Raw genomic sequence first — 19,268 nt, forward strand, 5'->3', positions numbered from 1 at the left:
TGGGGAGCTAAGGTTTTTAAAAATTGACATTAGTGTTTTAACTAACTGGTTTGTCTAGTTTGTTGCTGCTTTACATTACAGTATTAATGTTGACAATTAGAATAGTTTGACTAATTAAAAAATGATAAAAACATATAAATCCCAAGAGAAAAAAACAAAAAAAGAACAAGCAGTTAGCAGCACAGTGCATTAAATTGCATTGAGATAGAAAAGTACATGTCTCAGTTCAATGTAGACAGCTCTTGCAAGTCAATGAGTGACCAGCACTGATGGGGGAGTTATAGAATCCATTTTGCTGTCCAGAGAACACTGGGCAACATGATTGGAACTGCCAATTTGTATTGGTTAACAATTAGCCTAGCTGGCACTCCTTTGCACTACTATGTCCTGTCTCACCGCTTTCGATGTTTCCTCTCAGACACAGCTCCAGGCAAGGCCGTGGTCTCCTTTGGGTCCACTGGGCGTAGCAGACCAAGTATACTCAACTGATTTAGCTCTCCCAGCCAGTATTTCTCGTAGCAAAAGTCCTTGTTACAAATGTCCAAAGGAAACTGACAATAATAGACCTATTTCCCTTGCACTCCACACGATGACACACATGTAAACATAGACATGGACAAAGACACTGCATTGTCGGAACTAAGAGAGGCTAACGGAAACGTTGGTCGCACCACCATCACACCAGTTCATGGAGAGATAAAGAGAATACCACCAACAAGAACCCCTTAATTTCTCTTCTTGTCTTCACAAAATAACTCTTCTGTTAGCTTGCTCAGTGCAGTGCCTTTGGAATGTTGGTAACAGTGGCAGGTAGCAGTTAGCAGTTGACAGCTGTTTTTGTTGATTAATGCTGTTACCTCTTCTTTAGAGTCTTTTCTGAAGATTATTTGAAGGTTATTTTGCAAAATGTCTCACTTTTTAGGTCCAAGTTTGAGATGTATTCAGGAGCCCATCTCTGGTGCAGCCACTCTCTCTCATAGAACATAAAGGATGTAACTAAAGAATGCAGTTTCTGAGGAAATTGCGGTGGGATTGCTGACTGCTGAGCTGCATTGCTTTTTCAATAGCTTGAGCTAAATTGCATTGCTGACTGCAAAGCTGTGTTGCATTGTGAATAGCTTGAACATAAATGCATTGCTGGCTTAACTCTTTATGAAGGTTAGATTAAGTTAAATGAGCTTAAGTGTTTAGAGTCAGTCATTTGGTTTTTATATAATTAAGTCACTTGGATCAGCCAATCAGCTGTGTGTAGCAGCCTGCAATCTCTCGTTCCCATTAGGGCTGTAGTCTCCTGGTCAACTGGTCAATTAGTTTGTCGATATGCTCTCGTCCGACTAAATTCTCATTGGTCGAATAATTGCCATGTTACTTTCATAAGGAGAGAAGTGCTACATCAGTAGCTTTCCAGGATTAATCCATTATTTCCTGCAGCAGGAGGGACAGACAAACACATTACCTGTGAAAACGGGGTATTCAAAACACCCCCGCTGTTTTCACAACTTTGAACTCGCCCAACCTAATGGAGACTGCTGGGTCTAAGGCCATATTCAGAACAAATCAGGCGGTGCAGCGTACAGCCACAGGGTTGAGCGGAGGTATGGGTGTGTTTTGTGCTTTAAAACATAACCACTGTGAAAAAATCAGAAAATAATGTTTTATTGATCTGATTCACCAGCTTTCTCACTACGTTTACTGAACGTACTGAACGTTTACTGACTCAGTGTTTATCCTATAATTATAACAACAAGAACCCCTCCCAGGCCAAAAATATTATAATTATAATTATTTTCAAATTTATAGTATTGTTCTATTGTGACAACAGATATATGTTTTCATCAAAAACAGACACGATATCACATGATTTACACATGTTTCCTATGTATTTTCTTAGTATACAGAAATATATAAAGTACCACAAAGCTTATAATGTGATACAGGAACAGATCAGTGCTGAATACTAGAAAGACTGAACACTAAAAACATTCACAGATCTAAAAGTGTAGGTTCACATCAGAAAGTATTGTATATAAGAAAAATACTCATATATTTGAATGGAGAGTGTGAACGAACCGCTAGGTGCTTGGGCCTTAATAAAGGAAAAACTGCAGTACAGAGCTACAAAATTTAGTTTTGATTTTATTTTTCTGCAGTACTTTATCACTAAACTGTCACTCTTACTCAATGAGCTCCATTCAACCCTCTTCCCCTCATAGGTCATCCCCATTACTAATTATACATATAAGACCTACAATTATTGTAAAGTAAATGATAATAACCCCAAACTTCATACAGAGTTTGTATAAAATGTACTGTATGTATATAGACCTTTCTGCCGTATCCTATAAAACTGAGCTACATTCAACCGTCACACCCATCCCCCGCCTTTCTTCCCTCCTTGTCAGATTGAGAGCAGGATTTCAGAGCAGTCTTCTAGTGGAAATATCTTCATAAATCCCATGACTTTGGCCAAATCTTACATCAAAAACCACATTTTAGTAGGATTTTTTGTCGTGAATCCATTGATACAGGTTTGAAAGTGGTCTGACTTATAGTTTAGATGTCAGATGCCTCAGTTTGGCACAAAGTCCATGCCCAGAGATTGCCTCCCCATTGGTTTACATTGTAAGGTGCGATGTAGCACTCCAACTTTCGGGGCTAAAAATCTAAGCCGTTCGAGTTATTACAAAGTTTTTGATAACATTTTTCAGCACAGTGTGATAAGTCATGTATTAAAGTTTGACACCGATACCATTAACGCCCTAGGAGGAGATAGCGTTTATTCGGGGTCCAAAAGTGGCACAAAATCATACTTTGATGGGTGTATTGTGGATTTCCTGTTGGATTTAGGTCAGGGGTGTCTGCATATGATTCGTAGGTCTTGTTGAGACGAATAATTGAGTTTTGGTTCGATCTTTCTACGACATTCCTACTGGCCGTGGTCGCCATTTTAGATACATAGGTGGCGCTATCTAGCACATTTTGACACTCTGGGGTTTAATTTTTACATTTTATCAAAATTTTTACGAGACCTGATGTGTGTGCCAAATTTGGGGAGTTTTTGAGCATGTTTAGGGGGTCAAATTAAGGGTTGAAGTGGCGGAATAATTATCGCTGCAAGCAGCGATGAACAGGCCCTCACGCCTCCGCGCACATCAGGCCGCGGCACAATTGAAGGGCTTCTGTCACGGGCATGTAGATGTCTTCAGACCCGGTCTGTTTTCAGACAGTGCAAGAAGGAGATAAACATCACTTCCTTTGTCCACTGTTTTGCCCGCTGCTGAGGAGCTGTAGTAGTACTGCAGTACAGAGCTACAAATTTTAGTTTTGATTTTATTTTTCTGCAGCACTTTATCATTCAACTGTCACTTTCACTCAATGAGCTCCGTTCAACCCCCCCCCCCTATTTTCCCTCTCTCTCTCTCAGTTTTAGAGGAGAATGTCACTCTTCTTGTGAAATCTCCTCATAAATCCCATGACTTTGGCCAAAATCTTACATTAAAAAAATCACATTTTTCAGTAGGAAATTTTGTGGGGAATCCATTGATACAGGTTTGAAAGTGTTCAGACTCATAGTTTAGATGTCAGAAGCCTTTGTTTGACACAAAGTCCATGCCCATAGATTGCCTCCCCATTGGTTTACATTGTAAGGTGTGATGTGGCACTGCAACTTTTGGGGCTTATAAAATCTAAACCGTTCGAGATATTACAAAGTTTTTAATAACTTTTTTTCAGCACAGTGTCATAAACCAGGTATCAAAGTTTGAAGTCGATACCATTAACGCCCTCGGAGGAGATAGTGTTTGTTCAAGGTCCAAAATCAGGGCAAAATTGAAATTGAGATTGCGGACTTCCTGTTGGAATTAGGTCAGGGGTGTCAGCATATGATTTGTAGGTCTTGATGAGACAAATAATTGAGTTTTGGTTCGATCTCTCTATGACATTCCTACAGGCCGTGGCAGCCATATTAGTTACATAGGTGGTGCTAGAGAGCACATATTGGCACTTTGAGGGTTAATTTTTACATTTAACAAATTTTTCGCCAGACCTGATGTTCGTGCCAAATTTGGTGAGTTTTTGAGCATGTTTAGGGGGTCAAATGTAGGGTTTAAGTGGCGTAATAATAAGAAAGAAACAAACAGAACAGATACAAGAGGGTCTTCGTCCCTTTGGGGCTCAGGCCCTTATAAAGAAGGAAGAAAGAAAGAAACAGAATAGATACAAGAGGGTCTTCGCTCCTTTGGGGCTCAGGCCCTAATAAAGTTATAGCAACTTCCTGTGTCATGGTGAAACATCAAATGTCAATGGTGTGAGGATGAGAATTTTCTGAAGGGTGAAAAATGATGCAAGTTTTGGGCCCGTTCACTTGCATTTCAATTAGTAAATTGAAAACTCTTGATGAGTTTGTGTGTAAAACAAATTAATTACCTAATTTTCATCAAGTCTATTTTTACAAAAGTAAAGACTTTTAACCCACATGAGCTGGTCAAAGTTTGATTGACATGTGTACTGTCAGGTATGTAGAGACAATAAGTAACTGCAGCTGGACACAGAAAAATACTCATACACTTGAATGGAGAGTGTGAGCAAACCCACACCTTTTTGAACATTTATTGCTTCCACATAGTTTTAAATACAAACTTCATTTGAACTTTAAATGAGTCACAAGACTTTGACCCACAAATCTTGAATTTAAATGTGTTTTCTGTCTTTTACTGTTTTTGAGATATTAGAGTTTGACTTTTAAAGTCTTTTCTTGCTCCTCCTGTGATTTTATAATCGGTATGTATTGCAGAATGTTTCACAGCACTGAGGGAGTGACATCACCAGGAGCAGTTGAAGAGGAGGATTTTTGAGTACACGTCTTGTGAAATCTCCACATAAATCCCATTACTTTGGCCAAATCTTACATTAAAAATCATATTTTAGTAGGAAATTTCATGGTGAATCCATTGATACAGGTTTGAAAGTGGTCAGACTTATAGTTTAGACGTCAGAAGCCTCTGTTTGACACAAAGTTCATGCCTCCCTATTGCTTTACATTGTAAGGGTGATGTGGCACTGCAACTTTCAGGGCTTATTAAATCCAAACTGTTCGAGTTATTACAAAGTTTTTAACAGCTTTTTTTCCAGCACAGTGTCATAAGTCATGTATTAAAGTTTGAAGCCGATACCATTAACGCCCTCAGAGGCGTTTGTTCAGCAGCCAAAATTGAGTCTTATTTTGAAAGGCTAATTGTGGACTTCTTGTTGGATTTAGGTCAGGGGTGTCAGTGTATGATTTGTGGGTCTTGAGCACCTCCAGTGCTCAGGCCGTAATAATAAAGAGCAAGGATAACGTAGTTATCTTAAAGAGCAAAGATAACAAAGATAACAATAAAGAGCGAAGATAATGCCTTCACAGCTCTCATACAACTAGAAAATTCTGCAATTTCTGAAGAAATCACATGTGAGAGCTGCAAGCTGCCAGTTGCTGCCGCACCTGCTGTTGGCTGCAGGTCCCCCCTCAGCCCCTCAGGAATGCATCTGTGAACACCGTGATATAAGAGGTCACTTGACCCAGCGGTGTTCCTGTCGATAGATGCTGTGGGGACCCCCAGTATCACAAGTCATCCTTCACTGATGGGGGGGATGATCACCAGGCAGTGCTTGTGCCTCTTGGAATCCAAGTGAAGACTGGTGAACCACCTTTGCAGGCAGCGCATGTGCAGTATCCCCAGTGGAACCATAGGGTGGGCTGCTGCCATGAGCCCCAGCACCTCCATGACAGTCATTGTTGTCACTCCCCGCCACAGTTTGCAAACTACAAATAGTATTTATTAACTTCCACAAGAATTAACAAGGTCAACAATTGCTTCAATCAATAAATACTAAGCTACCACTAATACTAGCAAAAACACATATAAAACAGTAGCTGTGTAAAGGTAAATAGGTAACCCGAAGCGTGTGTGGGTGGGTGTATGAGAGGATGTAAGAGTATGTGTAAGTGTGTAAGCGTGTGTGTGTGTGTGTGTGTGTGTGTGTGTGTGTGTATCACAAGATGGCCGACGTGGATCACGTCACGATACACGTGCCTCAAGATGGCGCGGCTTCCGGGGGAAGTCGCGTCACGTGAGAACAACAGGCGGAAGACGCCGCAGAGTTCCGGTTAACAATAACAGATAGCGCCAACCGGTGGTCGGTGGCGTTTCTGCACTCATGTGTCTCATGGCGGATAACAAAGAGGCAAGGCGGCGCTATGGCCCTTTGTCATCTGACTATCAGATATGTGGAAAACGTGCGTAGTTAGGTGGATGTGTAAGTGTATGTGCGTGTGTGTGAGTGTTAGTAAGAGAAGGAAAAGAGAGGAAGGGAGATCGACTCTCAGTTCCGCGACCGTGAGGGGAGAGTAGCGGTTGCTTTATCTACAGAGAGCGGGAGTACGGACGGTAGTCTGTACGCACGTTGTCTGGTTGTAGACTGACAAAGCAACTTACTTTCCACTTGCAGTGGCACAAACAGAAATCCCGAATGGGATAACACAAACAGTTTAGCGTGGTGAACACAAACTAAACAGGCAGCAACTTAAAACACTTCTCAGAGTGCAGCAGCAAACGGGACTCGGCGGTCCGTTAAAAGACACAAAACAATACAAGCACTAAGCTCATAATGCTAATGCTAATTTCAGTGGGTGAATGCATGCATATGATTGGAGTAGAGCTGTTATCCAGTAGAGGACGGAGCCTGTGTAAGATAGAACACCATTTTAGTCTGGATAGAGGGGCAAAACAGAGAGAAGGATATGCGTTTACAAATACAGCCAGCTTAGTTGTTAGTTGTCGTTGCCTCGTGAAACTGCATCACAGGGCGAGTGACCAGCTGCGGAGCAGCAGCCAGAATGCTGTGATATTCCAGTTTCATCAGAAGCTTTACTTCATGAAAATTTACTAGCAATGCACCTCTCAAACTCTGGCTCATAACTCAAAAACCCTAAAAGCCAAAATGTTGACATCACAAGCAAGAGGAGACCCTGCTGCTCACTTTGGTGTCAGTAGTGTCAAAAATGTGGGAGAGGGAGTGATACCGTTTTCTGCTCTCCTCCTGAAATTTTCATTCTCATTCAACATTAACGCAGGTGAGGCAGTTGGATGGGAGAGTTCAAAACTCATCCTCACTGTGTCTGTGCAACCCAGTATCACCCACCAGTCCACCATGTCAGTGTCACATTTTGCTTCACCTAGGTGTGAAAAGTACGCATGTGTATGTTAGGAGTGTTTTTTAATATGGCGCCTCTATCAGTGGTATCAGCATAATTTGTATGTGCTTTCCAAAACCGTTACAAATCACTGTTAACAAATAAATATGTTTTATGATGTGACAACGCTGTAGTTAAGGTTTGGTTAGGTTTAGGCACAAAAACTACTTGGTTAGGATTTAAGAAAGATCATGGTTTGGGTTAAAATGATCACTGGAAACATGGTGTGGATAAAAGTTACTACACCCTTAAAGTTAGGCAACCTTCGTTGCCATGTCAACTGTAAATACCATGACAATCATAGTTACAGTTTTTTAAAAAAAACTGGAACTAGTTAGGTGCCAAAAAAGCCCAGCATCCGCACAAATGATATTGTAAGAAAAGCCAGAAGAAATTAAAGAAGGTTCAACTGATTAAAAATTTAAAGAAAAGTTTAAAGAGGAAAGAAAAACACACCTCGGAGTCAGGTGATGGAGAGACATGAACAAATTCAAAGCAGGAGGCAGAAAAACTGGTAACACACCAATAAAATTAACAGTTTCAGTTACAGTATTATGAGACACAAAATGCAGTTTTTTCATCTACAAGTCAAACTGTTGACTAGATTTGTCATTATTCTGTTAGGCCTATATTCCCAACATTGATCTATCTATATAGATGGTGTTTGAATTGAGATGTGTTTTTAAGATAGCGCCTGATTGTTTCATCTATCCATCTTTAAGACCCTTGTGGTAGTGTAGCTGACTGAGGTAATGTAGGGTTTACTCAAGCTTTTATATACCACAACAGCCCTGATGATGAATCTGATTGAATAATCATGTTTTGGAATGACTCTGATTAAACCAAATTTTTTTTTTTGTACATTTCCAAGCATTCTCTAAAGTCGGCTGGTATGAAGGCCTTGTGGACCGCTACATGTCAGCTGTACCCTCGGTGACGGTCACCAACAGCACCTGCCACCTACCTCGTAGTGATGCCTTCCACTTGTTCAGAGACCCGGTGTCAGGGGACTTACCATGGCCAGGTCTGGTGTTTGGGCTCACTGTACTGGCTACATGGGTCTGGTGTACTGATCAGGTAACTTACCTACTATAATACACTAATACATGTAGTGCACAAGATTTTTGGATAGTGACACATTTTTTTGTCTTTTTGGCTCTGCACCTTCGCCATTTACCCAAATAAAATGACATGTGAGGCAACAACAGATTTTCAAAATAAATTACAAACAAGGATTTCTAACATTAAAATAACTCATATGTTAATAACACTCTTTTTAAAATTTTATATTAATACAACAAAAATACAAATGAGACACACATGATATTGTGTGATTGACAAAAAACAACCAAAGTCTACAATGACAATGACCTAGACCAGAGGTTCCCAAACTTTTCAGACCATGTACCACTATGTACCTAACCAAATTTCCCAAGCACCATTTCCTACTGCATACTAACAATATAATAATGAAAGAGCCACCTCCCCTAAGTAAGTCCATCTCGACCACTACTGGTACTACTACTATTCAAACCCAGCGCAAGGATGAAGGGGGGCTGTTAAAAATTGTGAGGGGCCATTTTTTTTGTACTATAAAATTCACTATTTAGCCTCTGAAAGGCTAAATAACAACATAAGGCTACTGTTTCAAAATCAAAGAATACATTTATTAATCAGCGCACTCATAAAAATCACTCAAAATCAGCAGGGGGAGGTGCGTAGGAACATCTGTTTGTGGCTCTCTCTCTCTCTAAACTGCCAACTTTAAGCTTCAGCATTGAAAGTTTCATCTGACCTTTCAGGGCTGGCCTGCCTCTTGACTGTTTTTTGGACCTTGTAGCCATTTCGAAATTAAATCATTACACTTGCTAAAATCAACAATGACAAGTCCAAATCTGATTCTGTCAAGCTAATATTAACGTTACTAGTTCATGCTATGTCTGACATCACGTCACGTCACGTCACACTATGTGGCTAAGCAAAGGTAAATTTTATTTCTAAAATATTTAAATGATTAGCAAATTTTTACATCATTGTAATGTGTAATAACTGCTATCTGTAATAATATGAAATTAAATATCAATTTTTTGGACTTGGGCCAGATTGAGTGCAATTGCTAGGCCTTTCACCAAGGCTTTAACATACAACTAGGTAGAACCTCCATACCACAGTTTTGGAATCACTGACCTAGAAAGAGAGAGGTGCAGTAGAAACAAAAAATATAGTCTTAGTTTCCCCTTTACTTCTAAAAGCAGTTAGTGATCAGTCTGGTTGTTCCAAAACCTAAAGACAATAATCTATCAAATCATGTATCACAATGTGGGTAGTAAACAGTTATATATGTATTCTATGAGAAACAATATCCAGGGCTGAGTTTGATAGTTCATTCTTGACCTCAGACACAGCAGGTGACAAAATTATCTCATCTCAAGTTCCACTTACTTTTTCTGAAACCTTTGGCCACACAGTTTGCCACAGCAGATTAAGTTTGCTCAGTTGTTGTGGTTACATCCCACCCTTGGTCGGCCCTATGGGGCAAACAACACTCCACCATTGACCCAAAGTAAAGCAAGACCAGCAGTCCATGAACCAGAAGCCTCTTCCTGTAACAGCAACCTGGAGCATTTAACCACTTCCTATCCTGGGCCAGGTGCAATTCATTGAGGACTGATCAGGGTAGAAGACCTGGGGAGAACAAGAGACAGGAGAGGAAAAGGGACAAACAGTACAGGGACCTGGCCTCCAGCACCACCGTAAGGAATCTTTGATCAGGATATGTCCTTTAACTCCCACATAAATCAAATCTCAAGGACTGCCTTTTTTCACTTACGTAATATCGCAAAAATCAGGCACATCCTGTCCCAAATCAGGCTGCTCACACAAGTCTCTAAAGACTCTCCAGCTGGTCCAGAATGCAGCTGCACGTGTACTGACTAAAACTAGAAAAAGAGATCACATTTCCCCCATTTTAGTTTCGCTACATTGGCTTCCTGTAAAATCTAGAATAGAATTTAAAAACCTTCTCCTAACTTACAAAGCCCTTAATGGTCAGGCACCATCATATCTAGAAGAGCTCATAGTACCGTATTATCCCACTAGAACACTGCGCTCCCAGAATGCAGGCTTACTGGTGGTTCCTACAGTCTTTAGAAGTAGAATGGGAGGCAGAGCCTTTAGCTATCAGGCTCCTCTCCTGTGGAACCATCTTCCAGATTCGGTCCTGGGTGCAGACACCCTCTCTATGTTTAAGAGTAGGCTTAAAACTTTCCTTTTTGATAAAGCTTATAGTTAGGGCCAACCAGGCTCACCTTGGATCAGCCCTTAGTTATGCTGCTATATGCCTAGATTGCTGGGGGACTTCCCATGATGCACTGAGCTCCTCTCTCCTCCTCCTCCTCTCCATCTGTATGCATTCATGTAACATCAATGCATGTCACTAACTTTGCTTCTTCCCCGGAGTTTTTTTGTGCTTCTCATCTCGCAGGAAACCCTGGGTTCCCGGGCCGAGCCTTTGCGGTCCTTCACAGTCCTGTTGGCATCCTTCCCTGGCTGTTGCTGTTGCTGCCGCTGTTGTCGTTGTTGTTATGATTGTTGTTATTCTGCCCCCCCCCCTTTCCCTCTTTCTTTCTCTCTCTCAACCCAACTGGCAGATGGCTGCCCACCAAGAGCCGGGTTCTGCTTGAGGTTTCTACCCGTTAAAGGGGAGTTTTTCCTTACTGCTGTCACCAAGTGCTTGCTCATGGGGGAATTGTTGGGTGTCTGTAAATTAAAGAGTACGGTCTTGACCTGCTCTATGTAAAAAGTGCCCTGAGATGACTTTTGTTGTGATTTGGCGCTATATAAATAAAAATTGATTGATTGATTGATTGATTGAACACATACAGCCATAACAACCCCACCCTAAAACAATGAATAAATAATTTGTCACACAATCACACACAAGTACAAAAACATTTAAATTTCAACACTAATATAGCACATCAGAGTTCACTGTGACAAATTACCACCATACTATTTATTAATTGCAATACATTTTACTTAGCACTTGAAATTAGATGAGTTACTTATCAAGGCTGCATGTTAAAGGTAAAACACAGCTAAATACACAGACCAAAAGCATTTAGTCCACACCTGTTACATACCTCACTACCTGTGAACATTTACCAATCCATATAGTACTTAAACTCTTGTGCCAAATAATTCTGCCACTTATTACTCAGAGCTAAGACAAGACATTGGTTTAATATTGAGCAAACAAGATGTGCAATTAAGTCACAAGATAATAATTATTAAATCAAGATAATCATCCACCTTTAACCCAGGTGTCAACCTGGATCAAACAAACCTGTTGAGACAGCAGCAACAAGATGTTAACACATGAAAGGGCCAACAAAGTTATTGCCACTGAGATTATGAATATAAAGCACTCAAACAAATAGCCATACAAGTGGGTGTCACTCCCATTAGACACAACATGGCTACCACCATGAGGTGAACAACACCACAAAACCAAACAAAGTTACTACATTTACCTACAAAAACAACAACACAGGTCACTAACACAAAAATGGAATGCAACAGCCACAAACCAAAACAACAACAAGTACACCATGTGGTCTTCAACCACATACACAAGTTACTAATGTATGTTGGGATCCAGCAACACACAAAGTGACGTGACGAACTGGGAGGCCACACCCACTACACTAAGATCCACCGATCTGTAGAGTGACTATGTCAAACAAACGAAAAGGTCACAGCTACTTAGCAGCTACAATTAAATACACAAAAGCAGTACCACCCAAATTGACCAAACTAAAGTGGACTGCAACAACCACAACACAAAGTGGTCACGCCGTAGGCAACCACTACACACAAATGTCACCAACTCACCCCTAAGCAGCAACCCACAAGTGACCCAACAAATGTGGAGTTTAGTTACCACATCACAAAGGACCCAAACCACAAGTTACTGCACACAAAAGTATTTATCACAACTCCACAAGACAAAGTGATCAAACAGAAAGTAGAGTTATCTCACACAGAAAGATCACAACCAAGTTTCTGTGCAAAGTGCAAAAACTAGGGGAACAAGGCACTCCAAACTGTACCTGACTACCGAGATGACTAACTAACCTAGCTAGTCTTCTGCGGCTTGCTGAGCTTGAGGTGACTTTAAACACTAAAAGTGCATCACCGAAGACCAGAGATGGAGCCAACTGTAATACACTGAAGCATGCCCCCACTCAGGATTACCGCCAAAAATAAGAAAGGCAAAACAACAAAGTGGCAAGCTCATCAAACCTGCCCGGTGGCTACCTAGTCAGGGTACTCAAAACTGAAACTCCAAGCTACTGAAGCAGTTACCTAGTCAAAAGCATGACTAAACAAGCAGCAACAACCACAAGTTATCTAACAAAAGAGATGATCACTACACTCAAACACATTTACTTCACCTCATGGATGTTCATATCCTGGACAAGCCCCCATTTGTTATGCCCCACCCTTGGTTGGCCCTATCAGGCGAACAACACTCCACCATTGACCCAAAGTAAAACTCTAAGAACACCTTCTAAAATACCCAAACCATTGGATTTATTAACATTAAGACATACAAAACAACAAAGACTTTAAATAATGACTGCAAATGACAATCAAAAGACAACAGCAACACTAAATTAAAATCCAAGGCTGAGAGGCAGCAAGACCAGCAGTCCATGAACCAGAAGCCTCTCTTTGCAACAGGAACCATTTAACCCCTTTCTTTCCTGGGCCAGGGGCACCTCACTGAGGACTGATCAGGTGTAGAAAAGGGACAAATAACACAGGGAACATGTACAGCCGAAACAGTTGTGGAGCTGCAGACGTTCAAACTTTCCACTCCTCTGAGCACCTCTTAGACTGCTCATCAATGTTCACTTAAAAGTTTGACCTGACAGTTTATTCTTTAAATTCAAAACAGGGTAAAATTCAGGGAGAATGATGAGCAGTCCCAAGCACTAAGAGAAGCATTGGTCCCACTATTACTGTATATACATACAATTGAACAAAAAAAGCACAATATAAAAAATAAAAATATAGGATTATAGACTTAAATGTGTGTCTGCGTCTGTGTGTGCAGGTTATAGTCCAGAGGTCTCTGTCAGCCAAGTCTTTGTCTCATGCCAAAGCAGGCAGTGTGCTGGGAGGCTACCTGAAACTACTGCCCATGTTCTTCATCGTCATGCCAGGCATGATCAGCAGAGCACTGTTCCCAGGTCAGTTTGTTTACCTCTCTCTGTGGGACTGTCATGTCAGATGTTTATTAATGTTAAAATACATTAATTTTAAATCTTCAATTATTACCTCATCAAATCACCTAAACGACTTAAATGTACCCAAATATATGTCCATCCATGGGTTTTTTCAAATTTATTAATGGAAATGAGCATGAAATTCTCCAAACATTGAGGTTTTCTTTAAAAGTACTGATCCACTCCATTACCACAATTGACAGACAAATGTATTATATTAAAGAGCAGGCATAATGACATCAAGATGACATCTCTTGAGGTTGTCATACCGTAATTAACAGAACATAGTGGCTCTTTGGAATGTGGAAAGACCACACTTACAAAATCTAAAACACTCCAGCATGCTTTTAAAAATGGATACTGATAATGTAGGGTACTTGTGTAATGTGAAGTACCTGTGTAATGAACACATGCAAACATACCTGTTACATGTTGTGGAATGTATGACTAATCAGCCTATGGGGAAGACAGGCTTTTGTGCCTGTTTTTCAGATTTGACTCATTCTTCCCTGAACATGTGCTGAATATATCAAACAGATGCAGTAGGTTTAAGCTGCATTTTGTGTGGCAAAATGCAGCTTAAACATACATTATTATTGGGAGGAATATAGAATCAGCAGGTTGAGTCAGGCCAAGCTTCACAAATGACCAATCATGAGCTCCTCTTATTCCCTTTAAATGCAGCAACAGGTGAAACAGGGAAGTGAGGCTGAGTGAGAGAGAAAAAAAGAGTTCACCTCTGTGAAGCAAATAAATTTCCATAATACAAATTCAGGACACCCCCAATATTCATATACATCACTCCAAATATGCTGACATGACAGAAAAAATAATTTGATTCTAAACTCAGTTTGAAATTTTATTTAATAAAAATGTCAAATGATAGATTTGATCCACATCTTACGGAAGCATAATGCATTCACTTGTAAAAAAAAACAAAAACAAAACCCTGTCTTTCTGAATGAACAAGATAATTATCTCAGAATTCTGAGAAAACTTTTCATGAAAAAAAAATTCTGCTCTGTTTTCCTGAATTAATGACATACCTCAAAATCCCAAGAGAGGCTTTCATTCCTACTTGAGAACTTGATTTCATGGAGGCAAACTTGTCCCACCTGTTTAGTTTAATCCAGTTTTATTTTGGTTTTGTTTTGAAACATTGGGAGATACTTGTGTCTTTAAGTAACATAGACGGCATTGTTATTAGTTTGTCAACTTTGTTGTTAATACTGTTAGAGAGGACCAGCAATCTTTAGGATCTATCTGATAACGTATTGGCAAAATAAAACTTACAACAGGTCAAACATGAGAAAAAAGGACAATGCATTATGTTCATAATAGAACACAGAAAGAAGTAAGTAAGAAGTAATTACACTACATTAGGTGCAACAAAATTCAGACAGCAGCGTTACCGCAATCAGGATTTTGAAGTATCTTGTGAATTCAGAAAAACAGAGCAGAATTATTTTTTCCATGAAAACTTTTCTCAGAATTCTGAGATATTTATCTTGTTAATTCTGAAAAACAGAGCAGAATTTTTTTTTTTTCATGAAAAATATTCTCAGAATTCTGAGGTAATTATCTCATTAATTCAGAAAAACAGGGTAATTTTTTTTCTCAAGTAAAAGCAATACACTTCCATAGCATCCTGAGGACAACTGCTTTACTTCAAATTATTTGTCTTCAAATTATTATCTGTTAAATTTGGAATCTTTGAGAAACAGCTTTCCAACCTGATGTTCAGAAAAAACAGAACAATAATTACCATAGATTCTTGATCCTGTCGCAGTGTCAGAAAATTAAAAAAATTAATGAAGTTTCCTATGCTGTGCCATCTGTGTGTAACATGATGCACAGCCTCTCTCTAAAATCGACTGTAGATAAAACACATGTATCTCCTTAGCACTCCAATGCCAGGCAAAGACTCAAAAATATAGACTTGTGCTGGAGGTAAACTGCATAAACACTACGTTTTGCCCAGTGCTGGGCCTGCAGGAAAATAGGGCCTATCATCTGATTACTTGGGATTCAGGATTAATAAAGCACCTATGTATCTGTCTATCGGTCTGTCTGTAATTGAACAACTGAAAACACTGGCAAATGAACATATATTCAGGATAATGTGATTTTTAGTAGAGAAAAATCTTGGCAATAGCCTTTTATATGTATTTTTGTCTAACAAACTAAATAATTAAGGTTTTACATCTCCAATTCTCTCCCTGTGTGTGTATGTGTGTGTGTCTGTCTGTCTGCATGTGTATTTGTAGATGAGGTTGGTTGTGTGGATCCAGCAGTGTGTCAGAGAGTGTGTGGAGCTTCAGTTGGTTGCTCCAACATCGCCTACCCTAAACTAGTGATGGAGCTAATGCCTGTGGGTGAGTCTCTCTTGCTCTCTGTCTCTCACACACACACACGCACAGCGTTGTTTTCAGTCCAGGTCAAAGTTGAACCACAAGAAGGCGCCTTACTTATGTTCAATGCAAGTGTTAAAATTTGGAGAAACATACAGTACTTTAAATTCAAACATTTATAGATATAGCTTCTGGGTATTGCATTTAATATTTGTAGAAAAGGATCTGGCATGTTAAGAGATAGCTGAGTTGAATTAGTCCCTCATTGCCTGTTTTGTTTCTTGGTGGTTACTTATGCTAATATCAGCTAAGGCTACAGAGCCTTTTTAAGTTTAATTAAGTTTCATGGAAATATTGCACACCCATTATTATGGATGAGAGATTTATCCAGTTTGTGTGACATGTCACCCACTGCTAACTACTGAGAGTTAGTTGCTTTATCTTTTATGTTTATTTCCTTAATACTATTTGGGCTTGTATTTCTGGTGTATTTCTTGTTTAACTACATTAGTAATGAGGATTACTCTCCTGTTTTAGACCACATACTCACCCCCACACCCTGCATGGTGACAGATAGATGGATAACATTGAAAGACTGTAAACAATTGTACTTATGTACATGATGTCTGAAACCTGTCAAAGTTTCATAAATGTCAGTCCAGTCTCCGCTGCTCGCCGACAGAGTACTGGGGAGTTCTGGAGGAGAGAGCCGGGGGCAGAGCCAGAGCCTCTGGAGGAATAACACCCAGGGTCACACTGCATTCTGCTCTGATCTGGAGCCATTTACCAGCAGGAGGAGAGTTTGGAGTTTGTTTTTTAAACTTTTGGGATTAAAAAGTGGATTTATCTTTACTCTTACTTTCTCTTCGTCCATGTTGACTACTGTCAAGGACGTCAGTGTTGATTTTGACCGATGAAAATAGGGTTAGGTGCACAAAATTTCGCAAAAATAGAGCCAGGGCAAGTTGTTTTTAAAACAAGTGACACATCGCTCAGCTTGTTCACTGACACCCGGAGCAGGTTAAGACATCTTCATTGGAAAACACTGAAATAATCTGGTATTCGCTCGCTCGCTCATTTGCATCATGTCCAGTTAGGAATCAATGTCAGTTTGTAAGTGTGCAAATAATGTGATGTACTGTCCAGACATTAATGAGGGTGCACAGTTACCATTGTTCGCACTGTTTTTTATTGATGTCCTTCAACATGACAAAATGTGAAATTTTGGCCTCTGCATGGTGTCCCTAAAATTCTGTGTTTTACAAACATCACACATGGACAGCAAACCTTGATTGAGACTCTGTATATATCAGTCAAACCACTATTAAATTAATGTGTATTTAACATTTTCAGACATTGAATGAGCCTGTGTTTGCTGTGCTATTATTTGCTTCTGCATCATTGTTTTTTTAATGCGTGTTAATTGATTATTTAATGATGAAATAAATTTAGAATCTTGAATAGTAGCATGCAAACATCAAAATTATTCACTTGCTATTTCACCATGAATGGGCCATCTTTTAAATCCTTTTCTCTGTGCAGGTCTACGTGGTCTGATGCTAGCAGTGATTTTTGCTGCGCTGATGTCATCTCTGACCTCCATCTTTAACAGCAGCTCCACTCTGTTTACATTGGACCTCTACCATAGAGCCAGGCCTAAGGCTTCAGAGATGGAACTCATGATTGTTGGAAGGTAGAGGTGTAAAGAATAACAATATGTTTCAGAAAACTGATGCAAAAGTGAGAGATTTGGCTGCATCAGCACACAACCACAGATCTGACCCAAATTCAGCAGTGAAGTCTTGTCTCTTTACCTGCACAAAACGCACCCAGACACGAAAATTAGCATGCTCCATGGCAAGCAAAATTAAGATTCTCAATCAAAGGATACCTTAAAGCCTTTTATAAGACTTGAAGTCCCCTTATAGACTTTATTAACAGCCATTCAACAATCCACTTACAATCACTCCTGAGACTGACAGTGTTGTTTGAGTAGCGCCAGGTGGAAAGAGAAAGAAATCCTTAACTTTTTTATTTATTTGTTCATTCATTGTCAATTTATTACTTATATACTTATTAGGGCACGAGCATGAAAGTGTAAAGGGCCTAATGGTCCCTGGCACTGAAAGTATGAGAAACCTATTGTTTTTGTGAAGATTATTATTAGGGCCCAAGCATCAAACGGTGCAAAGGCCCTCTTGTAAGTGAAGGAATTATTATTATTAAGGCCTGAGCACCAAACAGTGTGAAGGCCTATTGTATCTGAAGGAATTGTTATTGGTAGGGTCCAAGCACCAAAGGCCCCATTTTATTTGAAGGAATTATAAGGGCCTGAGCACCAAGTGGTTGCTTTGATATTCACGAAATTCAGTGGGATCATTGCTCTCATCATTCTACTCTGAAAGTTTTTCCTTTGAAGTTTTTTGCCCGACAGGAAGTCAGCCATTTTGGATTTTGTATGTCAATTTTCATTTTACGATAACATGTTTACGGCTTTTAGGATGTGCAAAAACTCACAAAACTTGGCACCATTGTTCTAACTGGTAATTATTTCGATTTGATATCACAACTGGGCTTAGCCATAGGATGACGTCTCTATAGCGCCCCCAATTACCTTTGGTGTTTATGAGGTGCTAGGGGTGGTTTAAAACTCACGAAACTTTGCACATACATCAGAGGTGGCATAACTTGATATTGCATATGGGTCTTAGGCATGGGTGTGGTGAAATGGCCCCTAGAAAATCTCAAAGTCCAAGCCCCCACCTTTAATTTTGACGGAGATTTACAAAATTTTGTAGGCAGATATATCATGTCCAGACTTTTAAAAAAGCCTCTCAGAGTCATACGTCCAACAGGAAGTCGGCCATTTTGAATCTATTTTTCCTTTTTTTTGCAAAGTGAAGCCATTGACAGGCATTGTATTTTAACAAACTCCTCCTAGGGATTTAACCTGAGTGACATCAAATTTTGTGGGTTACATCTAAAGACTTTCACAATGCTAAATTGCTTTTGCTAAAGCTTTTTATATTTCATGGAACGCCCTTGGTGTGAATTTTGCCCAAAACATGTCTGGGGCATTTAACAGGAGGTTGTTGTAACTTTATTTTATATCGTCCAATTTTCCCCAAATTTCTCATGTTTGATAAGAGTCTAGGCCTGAACACCTCTACATGTCAATATTCAGTCATAGTCATAGCATCACCTACTGACAACAGGAAGTCAGCCTTATATGACAAAAATCATCCAATTTACATGAAATTTACACTGGCACTGAAAGTGCAAGGAACCTATTGTTTTTGTAAAGATTATCATCATTATCATTATTATTATTATTATTCACTCATGCCATTGCATTTTTGAGGGGCTTAGGATGCTCGAAAACTTATGAAAATT

The 19,268-nt window shown here is 39.7% G+C and overlaps 1 protein-coding gene across 1 annotated transcript in view; it reads left to right on the forward strand.

The window, feature by feature from the left end:
* The window catches only part of slc5a9 (solute carrier family 5 member 9), a 59,787-nt gene that overhangs the window by 27,842 nt on the left and 12,677 nt on the right, over positions 1–19,268 (forward strand). Inside the window, exons 10-13 of the mRNA XM_042417712.1 lie at positions 8,103–8,308; positions 13,353–13,488; positions 15,792–15,899; positions 17,418–17,568. Coding sequence (XP_042273646.1) covers positions 8,103–8,308; positions 13,353–13,488; positions 15,792–15,899; positions 17,418–17,568 — 601 coding nt within the window. The remainder of the gene's footprint in view (positions 1–8,102; positions 8,309–13,352; positions 13,489–15,791; positions 15,900–17,417; positions 17,569–19,268) is intronic.

Source organism: Thunnus maccoyii, chromosome 7 (genome assembly GCF_910596095.1).
Source record: "Thunnus maccoyii chromosome 7, fThuMac1.1, whole genome shotgun sequence".
Taxonomy (NCBI): Eukaryota; Metazoa; Chordata; class Actinopteri; order Scombriformes; family Scombridae; genus Thunnus; species Thunnus maccoyii.